The sequence below is a fragment of the Oryctolagus cuniculus genome, chromosome 3, assembly GCF_051225735.1.
Source record: "Oryctolagus cuniculus isolate XC-2025 breed Fujian yellow rabbit chromosome 3, ASM5122573v1, whole genome shotgun sequence".
In the NCBI taxonomy this organism is placed as follows: domain Eukaryota; kingdom Metazoa; phylum Chordata; class Mammalia; order Lagomorpha; family Leporidae; genus Oryctolagus; species Oryctolagus cuniculus.
The window spans coordinates 29,252,145-29,275,619 of NC_142869.1; the positions used below are offsets into that span (position 1 = coordinate 29,252,145).

Consider the following 23,475-nt stretch of genomic DNA (forward strand, 5'->3'; position numbering starts at 1 on the left):
TTATGAGAAAGAATAAACCCTGGAATGTACAAACAATATTATAGTTGTTTACTTGGCAGAAACACCACCAATGCAGCTTTTTAAGGCATTTGCGCTTAATTCTATTATGCCCTGAAAAGCAAGATAGGAAAAACAAGGTTTAAAACTATGATGGAGGAGGAAGATACCTTGGTATTTTATAACAGCTAGTAAGATATTTTCATTAAAAGGTCATATTGTTCCTTATCTGTCATTACTTTAAAGTTGTACACTAATATCTTGGAAATTAAGAAGCCTAACTAGTAATAATTCTTTCATATGTGAATATGATGTACCAATAAAATTCCATTTTTCTTTCTTTCTGAATCAGTGGGTAAATTCAAGCTGTATTCCCTATTATCAGTGTGATATGTACTTCTGAAATCACTAATCTGAGTTTAGGCTGTCAGTTGCATCATGGACAAATGAAGGCCAGTATGAGCTAATGCATCCTAAATAATATTTTTTCTCTGCAGTATAACCAGCTTAGATATTTAGATGTAGATTTAGTACTCTCATCAAGGCCACAACAGAAACAGAGATGATATAGAGATATAGTAAGATAGACACAAATATAGATGAGAACTAGGCAGGTAGATTGATGAGATCGATTGATTGATTCATGGATGTTTCTTTTACTCAACTCTGCCTCTATATACTTTTGCATATTAATTTTATAACAATAGTAATACTAGATTATACTGAGTGGGAGTATACTATGGACTTACTTTAAAAGACATTACTAAACTGTTTACATGTACTAATCCTAATCCTTGTAAGAACCCTGTAAGTATTGGATATTATCATCTCTGCTTCCACAGATCCTCAGATGTAGTGTCTTGCATGAGATTCTTTTCTAATAAGTGGAAATGCCAACAACAACCCCCAAGTGCATCTAATTCCAAAGCTCTTGCTCCCTCCACTATGCCAAACTTCTGAATACAAAAAGAGATAAAAGTCTTGATTAGGAGAAGTAGGGATTTGAATCTCAGAAGCAATGACCTGAATTCTTCTATTTTCTTCTATACAGAGGAGCATTGTGTCCTTGAAGATGGAATAATCAAAAGCTAACTTTAATTTCAAATAATATAACATAAAACTTTATGAAAAATAGTCTATAGGTGCTAATGGCTTAGAACTTCTCAGCATAAAAAAATGGAGCTTAATGTTCCACTGTGCTCTTCTCAATTTAGAAATATATAGCTAGTAGGACCATGAGAGATCATCTAATCTAGCCCTTTCTCTTACAGATTTGGAAAGTGAAGCCCAAAGAAGTTACAGCCACACTTTGCATGAATAAACTAAAGTTGAATTCTATTTATTCATTTATTTGAGAGGCAAAGAGACAGAGATACAGTTACCATCTGCTGGTGCACTCTCCAAATGCCTGCAACCGTTCCAAGCCAAAGACAGAAACAAGAATTCAATTCAAAGTTCCCCTGTGGGTGATAGACTGACGCACTCCAGCCATCACCTGCTCTCTCCCAGGGTGAGCATTAGCAAGAAACTGGAATTAAGAATTGAGCTGGGACTCAAACCCAGGCACTTTTGTAAGGGATGTGGGCACTTTAATTGGCATCCTGACCACTGAGCCAAACACTCACCCACAAAGTGTAATTCTTAACCTCAGTTCAGTGGCATTTTTGGTATAACATGTTGTGTTTTATATTATTTTACTTTCTTGATTTGGTTATGAAACACAGTGCAACTCTGTTATACTCTCCAATCAAGAACTCCATTTCCAACCAACCTTAAGACTTCCAGTGGTGCTAAGGATTTGACAAAATAATTGAGAAGAGGGACAAAACAGAGGAATAAACTAAGAACTCACCTCTCCTACGCTTTTCATAGAGCTACCAATTCGGCTGGATGTTCCATGAAAACGGTCAAGGTCCCAGCGAGGAATCTTTGTAACCATGTAATCCAGACTTGGTTCAAAGCAGGCAGATGTCTTCCCTGATACAACATTCTTGATTTCCGGGAGTGGAATTCCTAAGGCAATCTTTGCAGCAATGAATGCCAATGGATAACTATAGGGAGGGAGACAAATTCATTTTTTGGTTATTTTTGTTTGAGCAGCAATATTGAAAACACTCCAAAACATAAATTGGTCCTTCTTAGAAATTCTGGTATCATTCCACTTCAGAATATAATACATCAGATTCTCTTATCTCTAAGCAGATTTATAGCCATTTATAAAATAATGTGTGTCATGATAAAGCATGAGGCATAGAATTCACTCTGTATGCTTTTACATGCATTGCTACAACTCCCAATCTTCACCTCTTTGACACAAAATCAAGTTTCCTTGATAAATAAGGTTTAACTTCAACTTGTATTTAACACCCCCTGAGATGAAAATCTGCAAAATATTCTATTGAAAACATTTAGATATGTCTGTACCTAGGAATACACTGGAGTTAGCTGGTGTTAGCGAGTACTGTAATGGACAGAAAATGTGGGCATTGTGAGTTTGTGTTCTTGTTTTGTCTCCAAATTATTTTTGAACTAACACTCCATGGGCAGGTGTGTAGCACGGCATTTAAGACATGCTTGGAATGGCTACATCCCACATTGGAGTGCCTGGGTCTGAGTGCTGACTTTACTTCTGATTCTAGCTTCCTTCTAATGCACACCTTGCAAAGCAGTGATAATAACTCAAGCACTTAGGCTCTTGCCACCTATCGGAGAGACCCAATTGAGCTCCAGGCCCTGAGTTTCAGCCTGGCCCAGCATCTCGTTGTGAGCATTTAGGTGGGGGTAGGGGGTAGTAAACTGACAAATGTAAACTCTCTCTCTCTGCCTTTCAAATAAATATAAATAAATAAATTTTTAAACTAACACTCTGAGAACATGACTATGTTTGAAACTTTATTTAAGAAAATAATTCATAGGATTATATAATTAATTATGAGTTCTTTAGTACAATGTTCCATCCAATAGAGAAACTGATAGAGATAATATATAATGAATCCAAAGTCACAGTGACAGTGAGGAATTAAATAAGGAACCAGGTCTTACGACTCCCATGTAGGGCAACATTCCTTCTACCACCCCATAGCTAGTAAGAAATCTATATAAGCAAATATTTTGCTCATTTAAACTCCAGATGCTAAGTGCAGTAATAAAAACAAAAAGATTTCAATATATTGTCTCTGTGCTTGCTAACAATTGTTAAATGGATATGGTGTTAGGATGTTTTAATTTGTTCTTTTAATTTACAGAACATATTGTATATTTTATTACATACAGCACGGTTAAAGCAAAAATAATGTGCATTAAATACTTGAGTTGAGTGAACTTTATTTTTTATCAACTGCTTGCTATGGAGCTATATACTTGCAGAAGCCAACTGAGGACTAAAACTGACGATTAATTTAAACTTTTTAACAGCATCTGCAAAGTGCAATTAAGAAACAGATTTTTCACAGCCTGCTTTGGCCCCCCAGATTTTGAGTAGTTTATGATTAGCCAGCAAGCAAAGTCAGCTAGTAATACCATTTGTCTCATCCTGGCAGCAAGCTCATTAATAAGTGTGTCCTTAGGGTCCCAAAAATGACTTGGAGCTTGCGGACATAAATGGAGGCTATAGCTTCTAAAGGCAGAACAGTCGTTCATTAGCTGTTACTTTTCCATTTCTATCTGGGATAGATCTGCAAACTCATGGTCAATTATTCTGGTCTTACCCAGTGGCCTTTGAGGCCAGAGCAGAGCTTCGGGACAGTCTGGCATTCACTTCAATGATGCAATATTCCATTGAGGTTGGATGAAGAGCAAATTGTATGTTGCATTCACCCACAATGCCCAAATGGCGAACAACATTGATTGAAGATTGTCTCAACATCTGAAACTCCGCATTTGAAAGTGTCTGGGCAGGGGCCACAACAACTGAATCACCTGTACGTTCAAACAGCACTTGTTATTTGCTGGCATATTTAAATAACTAACTTCAGTGACTTAATCTTCTTGAATGAATCATGACACAGAACAAACTAAGGACTTGTAGGGAAATTAGTTATCCTAAGGTAAAATGCTTATTATTCTAACTTATGACTTATGGAAGCCCCTCTAAGCTTTCCCAAACTCATGCTGCCATCAAGGATTCAATCATTTACTTATTGGAGTGGTATTAATTTCTTCCTTCCATAGAATATTATTTTCACCTTACCCACATTGGTTCATCCATCTTTTTTTCTGCATGTCATTTTTTACATTCTCTCTTTATTCTTTGCCTCTTTTCATCTTCAATCTCATCACCCATAGTTTTTATCCCTTCTGACTACAAAGAGTCTCAGATCACTACTACCTCAAGAATTCCCGCTCTCAACATGGCCAATCATACAAACCTTCTCTCCCATTCTTTGCATGACAAAACTTCTTGAAACTTTGTCCTCTCTGCTTAGCCCTAATTACCATGAAATTCCTTTCAATAAAGATGACAGAACTAACACTGCATTGAAATTAGATGTCTCAAAATCTTGGATATTTAAATGCCAAATTAAGACCTCATTTTTAACCTTGCCATAGCACTTATACCACCAAAAACAAATGCCTTTTATAGAATATGCTCTTATATTGGCTTACTTGGTACTGTACTACTCTAGTTTTCTTCCGCTGTATTCCTCCATTCTTCATCTTCAACACTAATTCTTCCTCTTCCTCCTGCCCTGTAAATCTATGTCTCTCATCAATCAGTGTTCTACCTTAGTCTCTCCTCTTATTATACTTGTGTACTTGAACAGTTTGTCTGCCTCCAGCTTTGATTATTTTCTTTATATAAGTGATTTCTAGTGACTTACTCAACTTCATTAATTGTATCCTCTTTTCTTGAATTCCTCTTCCACATTTTCAACTGCCTTCTTGAAAGTTCTGCCCACACCTCAAGCTTAGCATTTCTAAAATAAATATCATCACCTAACTAACTTAGCTTTCTGAGAAACCTACTCCTATTACTTCTGGATATTTTCTAATTCACTTGGTGACTAATACTTCAGTCTGTTTTTTGCCTCTCAACCTCTCTCAGCATGAAATCTTGTAGATTTTACATTCAAAGCATTGCTTATATTTAACTCTTTCCTCAAATAAACTATGTTCTTAATATCTGCCATACTTCATACTTCATAGGGTTTTGTGAAAATCAAATTAACCGTGGGAATATTTTTAATATTGTAAAATACTATACATGTGCAAGATGTTGTTACTAGGCTACTAAGCTAAAAATAGAAACAAACTTCATAAAGACTGCAATGCCATCAAAGACATGATTTTAGGGCATTAATGTAGTTCTTGAAGAATCTTTGCCTACCTGTATGAACACCCATGGCATCAACGTTTTCCATGTTACAGACAGTGACACAGTTGTCATCAGCATCTCGCACTACTTCATATTCTATTTCTTTCCAACCTGTCACTGACTTCTCCACCAGAATCTGATTGGTCATTGCAAAGGCCTGGAAATCGGTAATGAAAGATATCAAAGAGTAAGAAAAGTCATGAGCTTAAACAAGAATATTTGGGGAAATGGCATGGCCGAAATCGTGGTCAGCCCTGCAGTTTTAAATCCAGTCTCCATCCTCCCAGCACTCCAGAAGGCACAATGTGTCAGAAAATCAGTGAGATCAGGAATAGCATCCCGCAGTGAATATGCTTGATTTACATCATTGAGGCTTGCCATTCAAAGTGCTGATATGACATTAAATCAAACTAATTTAGGAAAAAGAGAAAATAATTGAGCAATCAGGCAGAGGGAAATGAAATTATTTCAGCAGCGAGGCTTCTGTGAAACCAGAAAATGTGATAAGTGAGAATAAATTTGGAAAAATAAGTCTAAAGACTCTGGCTTTCTCAAAAATAGCTGAGGGTGCTTTATACAACGAACACACAATAAAAGTTAGTTGATGTTGATGAGGAGGAGAAAAGAGATGATGATGATTGTAAACAGTTAGCCAAGATGGCATATGAAACTTGGGAATTAGAAGAATCATATGCAACTATTATTATAGTTAATCACTGACTAAGTGCTTAAATACTCTGAGTCGTATATCATGTATGCCTGATTAGACAGAAATGAATTAGTGCAATTATCATTTCTTATTTACTGCACACCCAGAGTGGATAGAATACTGAACCCAAAATACAAAAGAGGCAACCTCTAACCTTGGGATATATACAGTGAGTGATAATCCAAGACAAATATGTCCTTTTGCCTCATAATACTTTTAATTTGAGACAGTGATAACAGAAGTAGTTTGAATGGCTTCAAATTATTAGCAGTCATTTTAATGATGCAATAATTCAGGGTGAGTTTTTCCATAATTGTCTCAACACTAGTTTTTTAAACTCAGACATCACTACAGGCTCCAGCACATGGTACAGAAAATGAGACACATTTGTCCCCACAGCTGTCCACAGTGAAGCTCTCAGAGTGGTTAGAAAACTCTGTTAACAATTTAATAATGATTAATTTGCATATTGGTTGCTCCTGAAAGAATAAATCCAGGAAACAAAGGGTATGAGTTGAGAGAAGTTGTTGTTTTCTAATGAAGTAGATGGATATTTAGGAAAAAGAGAGATTGAGGTTGTCTTCCCCTTTTTCCTACACTCTATTACTTTCAAATCACAGATTTTATACAAAATGTAATGTAGGGACCTGGATGAGTCAACACACCTCCCTCTGGTGCTAATTATAACTTCAAGAGCTTAAGGAAGTAGCCTAGGACACGATGGGACTAAATCTTCCCAAGGGAAAAGCTAGGTTTCTCAACAACAATAAAGTCATGCAAAGGCCTATTAATTGTTTTTGTAGAATCTAAACAATGAGGCCAGCGCTGCGGTTCACTAGGCTAATCCTCCGCCTTGCGGCGCCGGCACACCGGGTTCTAGTCCCGGTCAGGGTGCCGGATTCTGTCCCGGTTGCCGCTCTTCCAGGCCAGCTCTCTGCTGTGGCCAGGGAGTGCAGTGGAGGATGGCCCAAGTGCTTGGGCCCTGCACCCCATGGGAGACCAGGATAAGTACCTGGCTCCTGCCATCGGATCAGCGCGGTGCGCCAGCCATGGCGGCCATTGGAGGGTGAACCAATGGCAAAAGGAAGACCTTTCTCTCTGTCTCTCTCTCTCACTGTCCACTCTGCCTGCCAAAAAAAATAAATAAATAAATAAATAAATAAAAAGAATCTAAACAATGAAAAATTATCTCATTCCAAAATCATCTTCAATGTAAAATGTTTACAAGAAAAATTCAGTATTCACAATGTATTTTCATACATGGAAGCTGTTTTTAGTAGAGAATAAATATGCTTTGACACTATTAGCAGAAATAATGAGACTGCTAATATCAAAATAACTTGGAACATCTAGAGGAAACAGAATTTTATATCCTTATTAATAAGTTTTTATTTTAAATATGCGATTCCAAAGTCCATAATGGAATAAAAATATTTATATTAGACATGTTTTCCTTCCCTTTGTCATTTTAGCAACTTTAGAAAGATTAAATCTGAGTTGTTGACATGTAATTCAATCGTTATAGTTATTTAAGTTTATTTAATTGTATTTATCTGCTCTCAAAATCCTATGTCAACAATTCAAGAATCTTATATTGATGCAGTCGTAAAAGAAAGTAATGGGAAAGCAATGCTTGAGCTATTTACTAAGCACTCAACATAACAGCTCTCACTATGATTCTGTCAGATTCATCTCCATGACTGCCATGTAAGTTACACAGGCATCTTGGCTGTGTATGCATTTATTCATGCAAGGCAATTCTGGGGCACCAGTATTGCCAGGAACTGTTCTATTCTGTGAAAATACAGTCAGCACAAAAGGTTCTGAGGCAATGTTTTCTGTACTAATCTCTAAATAACTTTTTGAAGTGTATCTGTATTTCCTCAAGATTTTTCCTTTAATACTCAAAAAAAGAAATATTCATCAATATTATAAAGTGATTTTATAGAAAATAAATAACAATCATTTAAATCTCACTTTTTACATGTGTCTGGACATTGACAGAGTTCACTCATCGATTATACTAAGGGGTTTATACAGTCATATTTTAAACACTTACATTTTGAGGACAAACTATGCAAAGTACTTTGTTTGACTTATTGGAATATCATCCATAACTCATTATTTCAAAAACTAATGGAAATGAAGCATGATAATCTGCATTTTTAAGCACTAAACATATTTTGGCATTGTAAGTATTTTGGAGTAAACTGTGCAAGAGGAAAATGTTGTTGGATTAAGTTCATATCATCAAAGTCAGTAGAGTGAAATAAAGGTGGACCTTTAGGTAGAGCAATTACTTACTGACTTAGAAACATGTAGCTTATTTATGCAGGTTTCCCAGCATAGACAGTTGCACTTCATTTTCCTATCTAAAGTACCACCTACTACACAACACTTTTAGAGAACGTAGGTGATTTAAGAAATACAGAAAAGATCGTTTCCCAATACATAGCAATATCAAGCCAGTTCCTTCTGGTTCAGAGTCAGTGAGACTACATACCTTTGTGCTGAGGTCCATTAATGTCTCCCTATTTGGACAGATGCCTGAGCCCAACCCACCCAGGGCATAGGCAGACCGGATCATCACAGGGTAGCCAATTTTGTCTGCTGCCTTCAGTGCATCCTCAATCTGTCAACAAGAACAAGGACCTCAGATTTTAAAAACTGACCACACTAGCAGAAAAACACAACATGAAGAGTCTGACAATTCAAGTAAATCAATTTATTTGGGGAAAGTAGCTATGGAAATGTTCTATTTTTCCTTCACCTTCTGAAAAATGTGTTTTTATAAAAATGGGAGTTTATATATGTGTGTATGCTGCTTACTTTTATTATTTTCTGGTAAATTTTATATTGTTCTCTAAAAATAAAATTATAGCCAAAGCAGAAATAATCATCATTCATTTGAGAATGGGAAACATTAAGTTACTGAATTTTAAAATATAGTTTATATTTTAGGAATCTATCTGTTAATGAAACAAGGTTTTCATGAAGCTAACTTGGTGCTACTATCAAAAGCCATTAAAAATATTGTATAGAAAGAGATTTTTCATTTTTCAAGCTCAGATCAAGAATAATCCCAGAAGCTTGGAATTTTTTTTAACTTACAGAATACAACATATGGTGGCTATATTTTTCTGTCATGGAATATTATTACACTACCAATGGGAATGTAATTACACCTTTCCCATATGTCTGTTTCTCATCCTGGGAATGCAAGGACATAATTAAATCTGGCAATGGAAGAATAAATGTATGGCAGGAGCTTCCCAAAGCATTCTACAGAGCTATCTTGGGATTATTCTTGACTGGCATCTTTGTAACATGGAATGTAGTTGGTAGAGCATTCTTTTCTAAAACACACATAACCCATCCTCAGTTGTCCCAGTAGTATTTGCCTTATCCTCCATGAATTTACCTATAGCAACAATGAGCAAGTTGCATTTAAAACTGCCTCTAGCACCCCTACCTCCCCAGGTATATACCTGAAATCAAAAATAAGGTCAGAGGCAACAACAGATGCACAGCAAGCTAACTTTTTCCTGGTGACTGATGATAGCCTATGGACAGGCATAGAACATGATGGAAAATGAATAATTGGGAAGCAAAACAATCCATCCTTTTAAAAAACCTAAGCCATAGCTTTCTTTCTCATAAATCTTACTGATGCACTTCATTCTAAAATGCTTATTCAATTTTTTCTTTTAAATTTTAAATTGAATCTTGTTGCAGAACACAAGATGTATGACTGATTCTGAGAAGAATGCAAAAACGACTATGGTATTGCAATTTGGCCTGGTTCTTTACTTCAGTCCAGGAGATTCGAGATTCATGGATACTTCAGCCATTGATAAAACAATTCATCTCTCACTTCAACTCTAGAATTATATTTCCCTATTCATAAAATATTAGCACCTATCTCTAACCTTTCAGCATTGACTTCCACAATGTATATACAAAGTTTCTGAGGTACTAACATATTTCTTGAATAAAATGTATGCGAGTATAATAATTTTAACTATTATAAAGCATGGTAAATCAGTTTTTCTACAACCCATGACAAGGAGTCCCCTTATTTTTCCAGAACAGACGCCTTACTGATTCCACAGCAAAACTTGGAGCAATCTTTTCATTGATTTCATTTAGTTTGTCTGAGAACAGCTGCCTGTCTTCTGTAGCCATAATGGATTCAACTGAAGTTCCCAGGACTTTCACGCCATACTCCTTGAGCACACCTCGCTTGAATAGCTCCACTCCTACAGAAAAAACAAATATTTCCATTTTTCAAATCTCAAATGCTTGTGTCATCTTCAAAAGATACCTGAATGCGGCTTTACTTTAATCTTAAAATTAAATCTAAGAATCCTGTACTTACTTAGGGAAAAAATTGAAATAAACATAATTCTGAAGACAATCTAACAAAATATGCTATGATTGCAACTATTGCTTATATTACCACCATCAGCAAATCATTTCCACCTTTTAAAAAAAATCTATTAGGTGGCTGTTTGCTAAATGCTTCCTCACACATTAAAGGAAATATTATATAAGCACAGAGAACACAATTGTTAGATGAGATCAAACAAAATATATTACACATAAGTACAATTAAAAGAACCCACCACAGTTCAAAGCTGTCTGGCCACCCATGCCTAGAATTAACCCATCTGGCCGCTCTGCCTTGATGACCTCTGTCACAAACTGCGGGGTGATGGGAAGAAAGTAGACGGTATCTGCTTGCTTTAAGCCCACTTCGTTGGTCTGGACTGATGCAATGTTAGGGTTCATCAGGACAGTTTTGACATTTTCTTCCTGAAAGTAACAAAAGAATCCAGTATCTGAATATGTTGTCTAAAGTCGGAACGATGACATTCAAATGAAGGGTTATTGGCTAACAAATCTTTTAGGGCATTCTGTGGGCTGCAGAAATCAGTAGTAAGATGACGAATCACCATTCAAAGGAGACAAACATTTGGTCAAAGGAAGGAAGAAACTGCTTGCAAATAAAACTACCAAAAAAGGACCAGCTGCCTCCTGAGGATAGCCGTGAATCCCTGGTCATGAGAGATATCAACCAAAGCTGAGACAATTTCTAGAAAATTTGTCTAGAGATCCACAAATACACTACAGAACTTGATACCACCCTTGAAGGAACAATCTTCTCATACTCTTAAAATGAGTAAACAGGAAATGGAACGAGAGGCAGCAACAATGTTGCTTCCCCTTCTATTAGTCATCTGAGAACATTGAGTGCAGCTTTAACGTATAGGTTAATGTGTTTTCTTCTTGCTGGAAGCACTGAGAGCCTTCTGCTATTTTCCATTGTTTTCTAGATTTTTATTTGTGCTATATTTCTTTTTAAAAAATATTTTTATTGAAAACAGTGTTAACAGATAAAAAAGTATACATGTTTACAGCATACCATGTGATATTTCAACACTTAGCAATGCTTTAGCAAAAGGCATTAAACAACTGTTAATATATATTTAATAAAACAAAAATGACACATAAGGCAGAAAAAATATTGTGTATGCATATCAGTCTATATATATAAAGACATTTATAGCCCTGTCTCATTTCTTACATCTGGAGAGATCTTCTAAATAATTCTTCATGTCAGCTACTAAGGATAATAGTTTTATAAACCAAGATGAGGGTGACACTTAGCAAAAAACATTATTATGAAACATGACCAGATGGTTCTTATTATTTCACAGATTAGCATGCCAATTATAAATTCCCTCCAAAAGTCAACAAAATATTCAGATAAAAGTATAGGAATCATCCATGAGAGTCCTAAATATCTTCAGGGGAAGAGCCAAATGAAAAATTAAACATATTTCATATTACTTTAAATTCCAACAGTGCCTTATTGTATGGAATGCACTTTTTTATTAATTTATATGATTTTTATACTAAGACCATGAGAAAGATTTTCACATTTCAGATAAAGAAACTGAAGCTCAATAAGATTAAATATCTCACAAAAGGTCATATAGCTGATAAGTTGCAATATTAGGATTTTAGTCAATATCAATCATCTCTTTTCTCAATATCAATCATCTCTCAGTGTTTTAAGAAAACGTTCAGAATACAATTATTATTATTAACAAAATGTCAGAAACATAGATAAGGAATGCATTTAGAATATGGGTTAGAAGGTAAATAATTCTATCCAAACTGAGCACATACATAAACAGAAGTTATAAAAGTTTCATTAGTAAAGAAAAGTAGTAAAAAACATATTTATTGAAGTATTTTTCTGAAGGTGCTATTCAATGAATATAGCTATTTTTATAAATTAAATGACACAGGCAAATATTTTGTATATTCTTGTGATGAGTGTTCATTTATTTTAAAACTTTCATCTAATTTTGGTAATAAAGTACACATCATAATTTTTAACTTTTTTAGTTCATGAATGAATCTCTATTAATTTCGTAAATCATCATAGTATTACAGTTAACAATTTCTGTTTTTCAATTAAAATGTTTATCTTTATCCCATGGTTATAAAACACATAAAAACACAAAATATGAAAATATGACCTCCTTTAAAAATTTCCAAATACTATAAAAATTATATAATGATTAAATATATTTTAAACACTAAACACACTTAGATTCTAAACCATTGGAAAAAAATAAATCACAAAACAGGGAAGAGGTGACGATGCTGTGGTGTAGCAGGTAAAGCCACTGCTTGAGGGACTGGCATCTCATATGTGCCATATACAAGTCCTGGATGCTCCACTTCCAATCCAGCTCCCTGCTAATGCACCTGAAAAGCAGCAGAGGAAGGCCCAAGTTCTTGGGACCCTGTACCCACATGAGAGACCTAGAGGAAGCTCTTGACTCCTGGCTTGGGCCTGGCCCTGTACTGGCCGTTGCAACCATCTCAGTTGTGAATCAGTGGATGAAACGTGTTTCTCCCTCTCTCTCTCTCTCTCTCTGTGTGTGTGTGTGTGGGGGGGGGTGGGTGTGTGTAACTCTACCTCTCAAATCAATAAATAGAAAAAAATTTAAAGAAATATGTACAGAAACATATGTGCATATACACCTATACCCATGTACTCATAGAGAAGAGTATTTTTAAAATAAGAAGAAATGGACTGTCCTTACTCCAGGGATTGCTTTTGGATCCTTGATCAAATATAAGTTGGCTGTACATTTCTGGATTGATTTCTGGTGTTTCTATTCTGTTCCATTTGTCTATCCATCTGTTTCTGAATATAACCCTACCATACAACCCAGCTTTCCCACTCCTTGGAATTTATCCAAAGGAAATTAAATTGGCAAACAAAAAAGCTGTCTGCACCTCAGTGTTTATTGCAGCTCAATTCTCAATAGCTAAGACCTGGAACCAACCCAAATGCCCATCAACAGTAGGCTGGATAAAGAAATTATGGGACATGTACTCTATAGAATACTATACAGCAGTCAAAAACAATGAAACCCGGTCATTTGCAACAAGATGGAGGAATCTGGAAAACATTATGCTGAATGAATTAAGCCAGTCCCAAAGGGACAAATATCATATGTTCTCCCTGATCGGTGACAACTAACTGAGCACCAAAGGGGAAACCTGTTGAAGTGAAATGGACACTATGAGAAACAGTGACTTGATCAGCTCTTGTCCTGACTGTTGATGTACAACGTAATACTTTACCCATTTTAGTATTTTTTTGTTCTAGTACTATTCGTTGAACTCTATAATTAACACACAATTATTCTTAGGTGTTTAAATTTTAACTAAAAAGTGATCCCTGTTAAATATAAGAGTGGGAATAAGAGAGGGAGGAGATGTACAATTTGGGACATGCTCAATGGGACTTGCCCCAAATGGTGGAGTTAGAAACGTGCCAGGGGATTCCAATACAATCCCATCAAGGTGGCATGTACCAATGCCATCTCACTAGTCCCAATGATCAATTTCAGTTCACAATTGATCACACTGACAGGTCTAAGAGTCAAAGGGATCACACAAACAAGACTAGTGTCTGCTAATACTAACTGATAAAATCAAAAAGGGAGAGAATGATCCAACATGGGAAGCTGGATACACAGCAGACTCACAGAATGGCAGATGTCCTAAATAGCATTCTGGCCTCAGAATCAGCCCTTAAGGCATTTGGATATGGCTGAAGAGCCCATGAGAGTATTTTAGGCATGGAAAGCCAAGACACTCTGGGGAAAAAAAAAAGACCTAAATGAAAGATCTCTGTGAGTGAGATCCCAGTGGAAAGAATGGGGCCATCAAAGAAGGAGGTTCCTTTCTCTGAAGGGAGGAGAGAACTTCCACTTTGACTATGACCCTGTCAGAATAAGATCGAAGTCAGCTAACCCAAAAGGCTTCCATAGCCTTGGCAACTCATGGCTAGAGCCTAGGGAGATTACTGACGCCATAAGCAAGAGTGTCAAATTGTTAAGTCAACAACATGAGTCACTGTGTACTTACTTCTCATGTGGGATCTGTCCTTAATGTGCTGTCCAATGTGAAGTAATGCTATAACTAGTACTGAAACAGTATTTTTACACTCTGTGTTTCTATGTGGGTGCAAACTGATGAAATCTTTACTTAATATATACTGAATTGATCTTCTGTATATAAAGAGAACTGAAAAAGAATCTTGATGTGAATGGAATGGGAGAGGGAGCAGGAGATGAGAGGGGTGTGAGTGGGAGGGAAATTATGGGGGGAGGAGCCAATGTAATCCATAAACTGTACTTTGGAAATTTATATTTACTAAAGAAAAAAAAATAAAAAAAAATAAGAAGAAATGGGAAAAAGAGTAACGTAATCAGAACAATGTCTATCTATCTTCAATAGACATCTTTCAAGTGAAAATATTTGTAAAATTCTGGAGAAAAAAAAAAAAAAAGAAAACTCTGGCCAGCTGTTTCTCCACTGCGGCAGCTCCCATCTCTTGCTGAGGTCTCTGGTGAACAACTACATTGCAAAGCCAGAGGCAAGATCTGGAGAACTTCCATTGCCTCTGGATGGCCTGATCAGTACCAAGGTGAGGACTACATCAGGAACAAGGACACCAAAGAGAGGCCACGTTAGCTCTTCAATAGAAATATCTTAAATATACAGTGGAATTTTTCTAACGGTATACTTTACTACTATGAGAGGGTCTGAGAGATCTCAAGAGGGTTTGAAGAAACAGAGGGTGTCCTTCCCAATTTGAATATCAAATCCTCTTTTCCACTTGAAGAATCAGCCATACTATCCTGTTTTCCAAATCACTAATGAAAGCATTTGGTTCCCTAGTGATAAGTAATAACTTCTAAAGTTGGAACAAAATGCAATGCTGCCCTTGCTCTCCCAACTACAGTTTTCCATTTCGAACATAGAGATGCCTGAAGCACCTTGTAGAGTATTTGAAATACTTTAAAGCACCAAGAATGCCGAAACCCTCTCTTTCACATAAAAGACAAGTATATTTGAAAAGCTCACTGCCTCAAAAGAAATATGCAGTATCTGAAAATGTGGTTTATATATTTTCAATGTAAGTAGGCAATAAAATAAATAATTGGAGATCAATACAACCTTTTCAGGCATACACAATTGAGAAAGTTAACAATGTTGTTTGTAATCATGCTTTCTGTAATATATAAGAAATAGTTAAAGAAAATAATTACAGTGGCTTTGAAAAGAGGTAGTGTCATAAATCTAAATTATAAAATACTAATTAGACTCACTACAGAGTATATTAATTCTCGCAAAAATCATGTTCTCTCACCTTCATGGCTTTCACAGCTTGAGATCCAGAGTAATCAAATTCACCTGCCTGACCAATGGACAGACCTCCTGATCCCAGGATAAGGACCTTGGAAACCTATGAGCAATAGAAAAAGACATTTCTGTTATTTATAATGAGGTTAAAATAAGATATTTTCAAGCATGGAGAAGACAAATTATATTACTTCAGTTTATGCAGAAACTTAAAATATAATGTTTTGAAAACTGTGTGCTACATGAGAGGAAAGACAATTTAAACAATTCTAATTTCAAAGCACTCTCCAAAATTCACTACTTTTTTTGTCATTTAATAAAAAATTTTAGAAGAGCTTTGTATTTTATTTAAACAGATATAAATATCTAAATATGTGTAAATATACTTGCATCTATAAATCTATGTGTATATATGCATACATATTTGAACTGCATATACACTCTTCTAAATTTTATATAATAGTGGTGTAGATATTGTCTAGTTTATGAAGGAAATGGGTAGAAATCTTATCACATTAACATGCCTATTCAAATAATCAAGGATTCAAGTATTATGCTGTATTAATCTTTATTCATTTAGCTTTTAGACACAGAATAAAATTATTCACTTAGTGTTGTGGAACAATAACTCTAGTTGAAACAAAAGGAGTTCTATCATCTATAATGATTTTGTTGTCTGATTGTATCTCAAGATTACAGGCTATGGCTTTTGGGACAATGGAAGACATATGAAAATCAAAACTAAATTAAACACAATCCTTTGCCAAATTATGTTTGGCAAAGGATCAAACTCAAAGTAAACTTTAAAAGATATAATTTTAAGTCAAAAAATGAAAATTCTAAGGATCATTACCAGAACCACATAACTAGTTACAAAGCGGTAAATAATCACAGTTACAGCAATCATCTTGCACAGACATTTGTGTGGTTTATGCGATTCTTTTAAAAGCACCATTCCCTGATAGGGAAAGTCTAAAATGCACACCCAATATAAGGCCCACACATACTGACCTCAACTCGGGATGCGACAAGGGCTGGCTTTGGTAGAACTGAGGTAATGGTGGTACCTTTTCCCTTCTTTATCAGTGAAAAAAAGGAATCAAAGAGATACTAGAAAAAAATACATATAAGCTGATTAGAAAATTCAAAACTCATAAGCAGCCAGATAAAATGCAGGAGGGCCAGTTAAATCTGAAGTGCAGGTAAGCAACAATTCTTCAGTTTAAGTATTCCTGTGCAATATTTGGATTTTTTTCTTTGTCAACAACAAAATATCTATTACTAAATGAATTAGATTACATAATACATCCAACTGATCACTTCAAATGCTATAAGAGGAAAATTTCAACAGAAAATAAACATTTCAGTAATGCCTTCTGATAATGTCAGCTTTTCAGTCCCTTATTGTATATCATATTCTTCTTCTAAATCAGATTCTAATTAGAAAAAACGTGGAAGACATATCATTTATGCATCCTAAAATAAGAAATATTGCCTTCCAAAAATTTCCACCAGCTCTTAAAAAAAGAAGTTATAAACTTTTTTTAAAAGATTTTATTTATTTATTTGAAAGGCAGAGTTAAAGAGAGGCAGAGACACAGAGAGGCAGAGAGGGAGAGAGAGGTCTTCCATCCGCGGGTTCATTCTCCAGATGGACGCAATGGCCGGAGCTGTGCCAATCCATAGCCAGGAGCCAAGAGCTTCCTCTGGGTCTCCCAGGTGGGTGCAGGGGCCCAAGGACTTGGGCCATCTTCTAGTGCTTTCCCAGGCCATAGCAGAGAGCTGGATTGGAAGTAGAGCAGCCAGGACCCGAACTGGCACTCACACAGGATGCTGGTACTGAAAGCAGTGGCCCCACCTGCTATGCCATTGCACAGGCCTCAAAAGTTATAAACTTTACCAATGAATTTCCTTCTGTTGTTTTACTAAACATGGCAAATTTCAGGAAAGGGTATTCATTTTGCAACTATTAAGCAGGGTTTTAAAAATGATTGATAGCAGATTTTATTTACATATCTGAGTTGCAATGTTTTTGATCAGTCATACCAAAAAAGACCAACAATTCAAATTTTTAATCAAAGAATATGTACTCTGGGGTCAACACTGTAGCATAGTAGGTTAAGCCTCTGCCTGCAGTGCCAGCATCCCATATGGACTCCAGTTCAAGTCCCAGTTGCTCCAATTCCAATCCAGCTCCCTGCTGATGGCCTGGGATAGCAGTGGAAGATGATCTATGTGCTTGGGCCCCTGCACTCATGTGGGAGACCTGGAAGAAAATCCTGGCTCCTGGCTCCTGGTTCCTGGCTCCTGGCTTTGGATTGGCTCAGGCCTGGCCATTTTGGCCATTTGGGGACTGAACCAGCAGATGGAAGATCAGTCTCTCTGTCTCTCCCTCTCTCTCTAACTCTGTCTCTCAAATAAATAAATAAATCTTTAAAAAAAGGAATATAAGCATGTGTTAGATGATATATGTAAATAAATTTTATACCTGAGTTTCATCACGGGTAGGTCACATTAACTGACTTTGGCTAATGAGAACCTGTATTTCCTAATAGTGTTAAATACTAATTTCCTACTAATATTTTAAAACAACAAAATCCAAATATCTGAAATGGCAATTCATATATGAAAGAGCAGAGTTTACACATGAAAAAGTCCTGTTCTCCTTTCCCCTAGACATCTTTGCCGAGAAAACAAATCTGCTGACTATAAAGGCTGTCAGCACTGCCACCAGATGCCCTAGTGGGAGATGGAGAGTCACACCAGACTTCCCAGATTTTCCTGGGTGTCCCAGAGAACTCTTGTTTGGAAAAATGTGCTTGAACACTACACCAAGAGCTCACACACAAAGTAAACATATTTAGATGAAAACCAAAACTCCTCGAAGCATTCCTGACGCGCTTTCCTTCAGCCCATGCCTTGTCTTCCCCTCTCCTTCTTGACCCTCTCTTTTCTCTTGCTGCTATTTATTCCCCTCTTTGTGGCAACACAACCAGTTGCCATAGGGATTTTTGTGAAGTCACAGATGGAGGATTAAATTTTCATTTCAGTTATGAGAACAAGAGAGAGCAAGAGGGAATTCATTTGCATAGTACAACAATTGTAAATTTCAGAACTAAATATATTAGAATGATAATGGGTTGAAATAAAAATAGCATCATAGAATTGCTTCAGGTTTCTTAAGGGCTTTCCCACTTATTTTTAAAAGATCAAAATTTCTCTGCAATATGGATGGAGAAATTTTAATACCAAATGTATGAACAAGCACTCCTCTTAAGAAGGTTCTGTACCAGGATTATCAGGGGAGATAACTTTGATTTCCAGGTTTTCACACAGATACATGTCCCGTTATTTTTTAATATGTGATAGGCGTCATCTTTCTGACATACCTCAGTGTCTGTTGGCCCTGGGCTGACCTCTGGGTGGAACTGCACACCAAAGAATGGTTTACTCTCATGCATTATCCCCTGAAGGAATAAGAAACAGAAAGAAAGTCCTTGTATAACAATCAAGTATGACTATGTGCTATTCTGTAAATAATATCGTTCAAGTAAAAACTGAATTTGAATATCTGATTACATTCTACATAGTAATTATTACAGGACATGAATGGAGAGCTTAGGAATTGACAGACCTGACTCTTATAAGAATAGAAAATGGGACAACAGAGACTCAACAGGATGTGGTTCTCTTAAGAAAAACTAGAGTTGGTCTGTAACTCTTGAGTCCCTGTGGGGTCTGTTCAGAATAAGCTCAAATCCTCACATTATCTCCATCTCCTAGATTCCTTCTCCAAGGATCTTCTCGGGTCTTCCTCTAGTGCTGAGTCCCAGAAACACATGCAGACTGGTCCCCAACAGATATAGACCAACCTTTCATTAACAAAGAATGTGTAGCACTGTCCTTGATGGAGGACTCAAATAATGGATCTTAGTGAGTCAAGTGATGAGACATCAAGACAGAGAGAAGCGTCTTTTTCATAACATAGAGAAATACAGTACACAACCTTACAGAGTCCTTCCATACTCATGCGCCTCAAAAATTTCCATAGAAAGGAAGGAAAGGTGTCTACATCAGAGCTTGTGAAAAATCCTTCATGTCTCATCACCAACCGAACAGGTTTATTGAGAGCACTTACCTCATTTGTTTGATCATTGACATTCACAAAGAGTGGCTTCCAGCCAGCAGGAAGGGTGTTGTCCAGAGCATAGCCATGATTCTGAGCAGTAATGAAAGCCTGTCTGTTTGTGATATTCAAAACTGGCTGATTCTGCCCTCTGGAAAGAAAAAGAGATAAAGAACAGGAAAAGGAAAAGTGAAGAGAAGAATGTAAGTGCATTAGCTGTAAAGTAAGGAACAAGAAAAGTCTATTAAAATTCAAAAGTTACAACTGCCTAGTGAAAATTACCCTTTGAGAATGTCACAGATTGTTAATCCTGATAATTTTAGCAACAAAAATCAATTCAGGAAGCTTTGTTGTGTGTTAAATATCAGGCTTGTTAAACTCTAAAAATCGGTTTTAGAAAGGGGCTTGCACCAATAACAGAAAGAAGTTCACTAGCTTAGCAGAAACAGACAAACATAAGTGACTTATTTTAAGGAAGCTACAGTAATTCTAAAGCCAGAGGAGAGTTCTTGGGAGGTGATGAAGATGTGGCTGCTCAGACTGAATGATTCTGAATTATACTTCCTGAGGAGGGTGGGCTGTGGAGGAGCACACAATGTTGAATAAATTAACATCATTTGAGGCAAAGAAGTGAAACCAAGGGGATCTGAAGATTTCTCGCTTCTTAAGTCACACTAGCTTCTTAAAGCATTATCAATGCACTGAAATCAAGCTTAAAATCAGAACAATTTCCCTTGGAATACCATTTGATTGAGTATTATAACCTCAATTTATGCCAAGCGAAGGAAGATAAGTTTAAACTATAGCTAAGTTATCGTTAGAGAAGGCTGCCTTTCAGACATGCAGTAAAGTGGTATCAGGTAGTTATATAACTGTGAACCGTGTAATAGTATGGTTATCTATTTATTCTGAAGAAATGGCATGTAAGCTCTTTCTGCCTTTTGTGTTTAGTCACTAATATTTCAGAGTTGATTTGATGATAAACAAAAGCATAACAGCCTTACCTGTTGGCCATGGGCATTTTATAGGATTTGGCACCAGCAGCCAATCCTGTTATTAAATTGCCAGTACTGATTCCAAATAATGGCTCTTTGCGATCACTCTCCAAAACCTAAATCAGGGAGAATTCTTATTAGCCTGGTAGTACAATTCCCCCAAAATAGGCTGTTGCTGAAGGAATAAAACATGAGTCATTGTTTTATCATAATTAACAAGATAAAAATAATAATAACAATTAAAAATTAGATATAAATAAGGGCTTGATTGAGAAATTTGTACTAATAGAATTCAATGAGATGGGTTTGATGTTAAGACTAAACTAACTCTAACTTAATATTTTCTAGACTCGTGAAGTTCATCTAGGTCCCAGGGTCATGGTGAGGAGTATGCAGTCATTTTACAGCTGTGAGGAATGACACATTTGGAGAATGGATTCCAGCATTTTTCGCTGGAGGACACAATCACAAAGTTGCATACCCTGAAAAAAAAGTTCTGTTCCCTCCAGTATTCACTCCTCATTGGTTTCCCTGGAGAATAGCTAGGCTTACACATGGGATACAGGGGTCCTAACTGCTGTGCCGAGTGACATCACTTCAGAGTTCATAATTACAAATACCCCAAATACCCAGGTAAATGAAGTGTATCGCAGCCCTTCAGAGCACGCAGCAGACATTCTCTCTCTACTTCATACATAGGCCCACTCTCCCCCCAGGTTCAACATACCTTTTTGACATTCTGAATCAGTGGCTGTGCAAGAGCTGGGTTTCCAGGTCCTCCAGCAATCAAAAGCCCATCATACTCCATCTTGGTAAAATCATGATTCCAGGGAACTAAATGCACTTCAGCTCCTCGCTGTAACAGAAACACAGCATAAGGAATTTAGTATCATTTTGCTCTGTCAAAGTGAACTTTTCTGGACTTTCTCTGGACTAACCACTCTTTAAAAGAAAGGAAAAAGCAAAAACCAACAATAATTCCAATAATGAATATTAAGGAAAACAATTCTGTTTGTGGCTGATTGTATTTTATGTCCTGTAAACAGAGCCAATCATCAACACAAAGTGGAGGGGAGAAAGTACCATTGAATGTGGGACCCTGAAAAAGCAGATAATGGAATATCCTGCACTTCAGTAGAGGTTTTAGTGTCCAAAGGCTTCAGGACTAGACTTGCAGGAGTGTAGTCCACTTGCTCTGAGTCAGAGCTGGGGAAAAAGAGATAAACATACATCTGCAAAATTTAAGTTGGTCCACCTCTCACCTTCTCAAGTTTCACCTAATTTCTTTTCAGACATATTTATTTATCTATTTGAAAGGTAGTCACAGACAGCAAGGAAGAGATGGAGAGAGAGAGAGCTCTTCCATCCATGAGTTCACTCCCCAAATGGCCCCAACAGCAATGCTGGGCAAAGCACAGAAGCCAGGAGCCAGGAATTCCATTAGAATTTCTCACAGAGGTGGCAAAAGCCCAAGTACTTGGTCTGTCTTAGACTGCTCTTCCAGGTACATAAACAGCGAGCTGGATAGAAAGCAGAGTACTGGAAACCATGGCACTCCAATATGGTACGTCAGCGTTGCAAGTGGCAGCTTAACTTGCTTTACCACAACACTTGGCCCAGAGTGAACCAATTGCAATCAACCTTGTTTTCCCATATTATCTATTATATTTGTATTCTGAGGAAAAAAATTGACTTTTCCATATAAAAGGTTCTTAGAATCTGTGAAGGTTTCCCTGGAAACAATTCCTGAGACAAGGATTTGAGAGAAAGAAGCTTATTTGGAAGGCATTACAAGAAAAGTCAATAGAATGGAGAGCAAGTGACATTGTAAGACATTCAATAAAGTGTATGTTATCAAGCAGTTACCACTATGGACTGCTGGAGCTTAAGCTCACTGGAGAACTCTGAGAGCCAGTAGAATACTTAGTCTCTGAGACAGCCCAATGAGAGGCAATGGAGCTATACATTGAGTATCTGGTCATTGACTGGGTTTACTCCAGGATTATTAATTGTACGGCATTTCTTGTATACTGGCAAGCAATAATCAAATGAAACAAAAGCCATTAGGCAAAGACATGTACATCCTTACAAATGGAAATGGGAAACCTGAAATACAATGATAAAATGAGAGTGGAGTTTGGATAGGCCTTTCATAGCACCTGCTACAGAACAGGCTGTACAAAATATTGTTAATAACATTGACAATAGCTTGAAATCATGATTTGGATATTGCTGATATTCTCGAAGAGAAGTTGAAATGGAGACTTTTCTTATACCACTCGAATCTGGTGTTTCATAAATGTCTGTGCGGAAGGGGAAAGAAAGTGATTTGGAGAGACAGACGGAGACAGGAAGGAAGAGAAAAAGAATAAGGAGCAATCCTTACAAGATATATATTTTTAAAGATTTATTTTTATTTCTTTGAAAGGCAGAGAGTTCCAGAGAGGGACAGAGAGAGAGAGAGTGAGAGAGAAAGAGAGAGAATCTCCATCTTCTGGTTTGGTCCCCAAATGGCCACAATGGCTGGGGCTGTGTCAGACTGAAGCCAGGAGCCCAGAAGTTCTTCCAGGTCTCCCATGCCGGCGCAGAGGCC

General features: G+C 36.7%; 1 protein-coding gene across 2 annotated transcripts in view; it reads right to left on the bottom strand.

The window, feature by feature from the left end:
* CPS1 (carbamoyl-phosphate synthase 1) overlaps positions 1-23,475 on the bottom strand; it is a 149,897-nt gene that overhangs the window by 78,882 nt on the left and 47,540 nt on the right. For both annotated transcript variants that reach the window (XM_089329898.1, XM_002712455.6), the window contains 12 exons: positions 21,610-21,738; positions 20,892-20,998; positions 19,900-20,038; positions 19,151-19,228; positions 16,773-16,871; positions 15,769-15,864; positions 10,646-10,835; positions 10,122-10,279; positions 8,524-8,652; positions 5,324-5,468; positions 3,705-3,915; positions 1,850-2,048 (listed from right to left, as the gene is read on the bottom strand). In XM_089329898.1, coding sequence (XP_089186024.1) covers positions 1,850-2,048; positions 3,705-3,915; positions 5,324-5,468; positions 8,524-8,652; positions 10,122-10,279; positions 10,646-10,835; positions 15,769-15,864; positions 16,773-16,871; positions 19,151-19,228; positions 19,900-20,038; positions 20,892-20,998; positions 21,610-21,738 — 1,680 coding nt within the window. The remainder of the gene's footprint in view (positions 1-1,849; positions 2,049-3,704; positions 3,916-5,323; positions 5,469-8,523; positions 8,653-10,121; positions 10,280-10,645; positions 10,836-15,768; positions 15,865-16,772; positions 16,872-19,150; positions 19,229-19,899; positions 20,039-20,891; positions 20,999-21,609; positions 21,739-23,475) is intronic.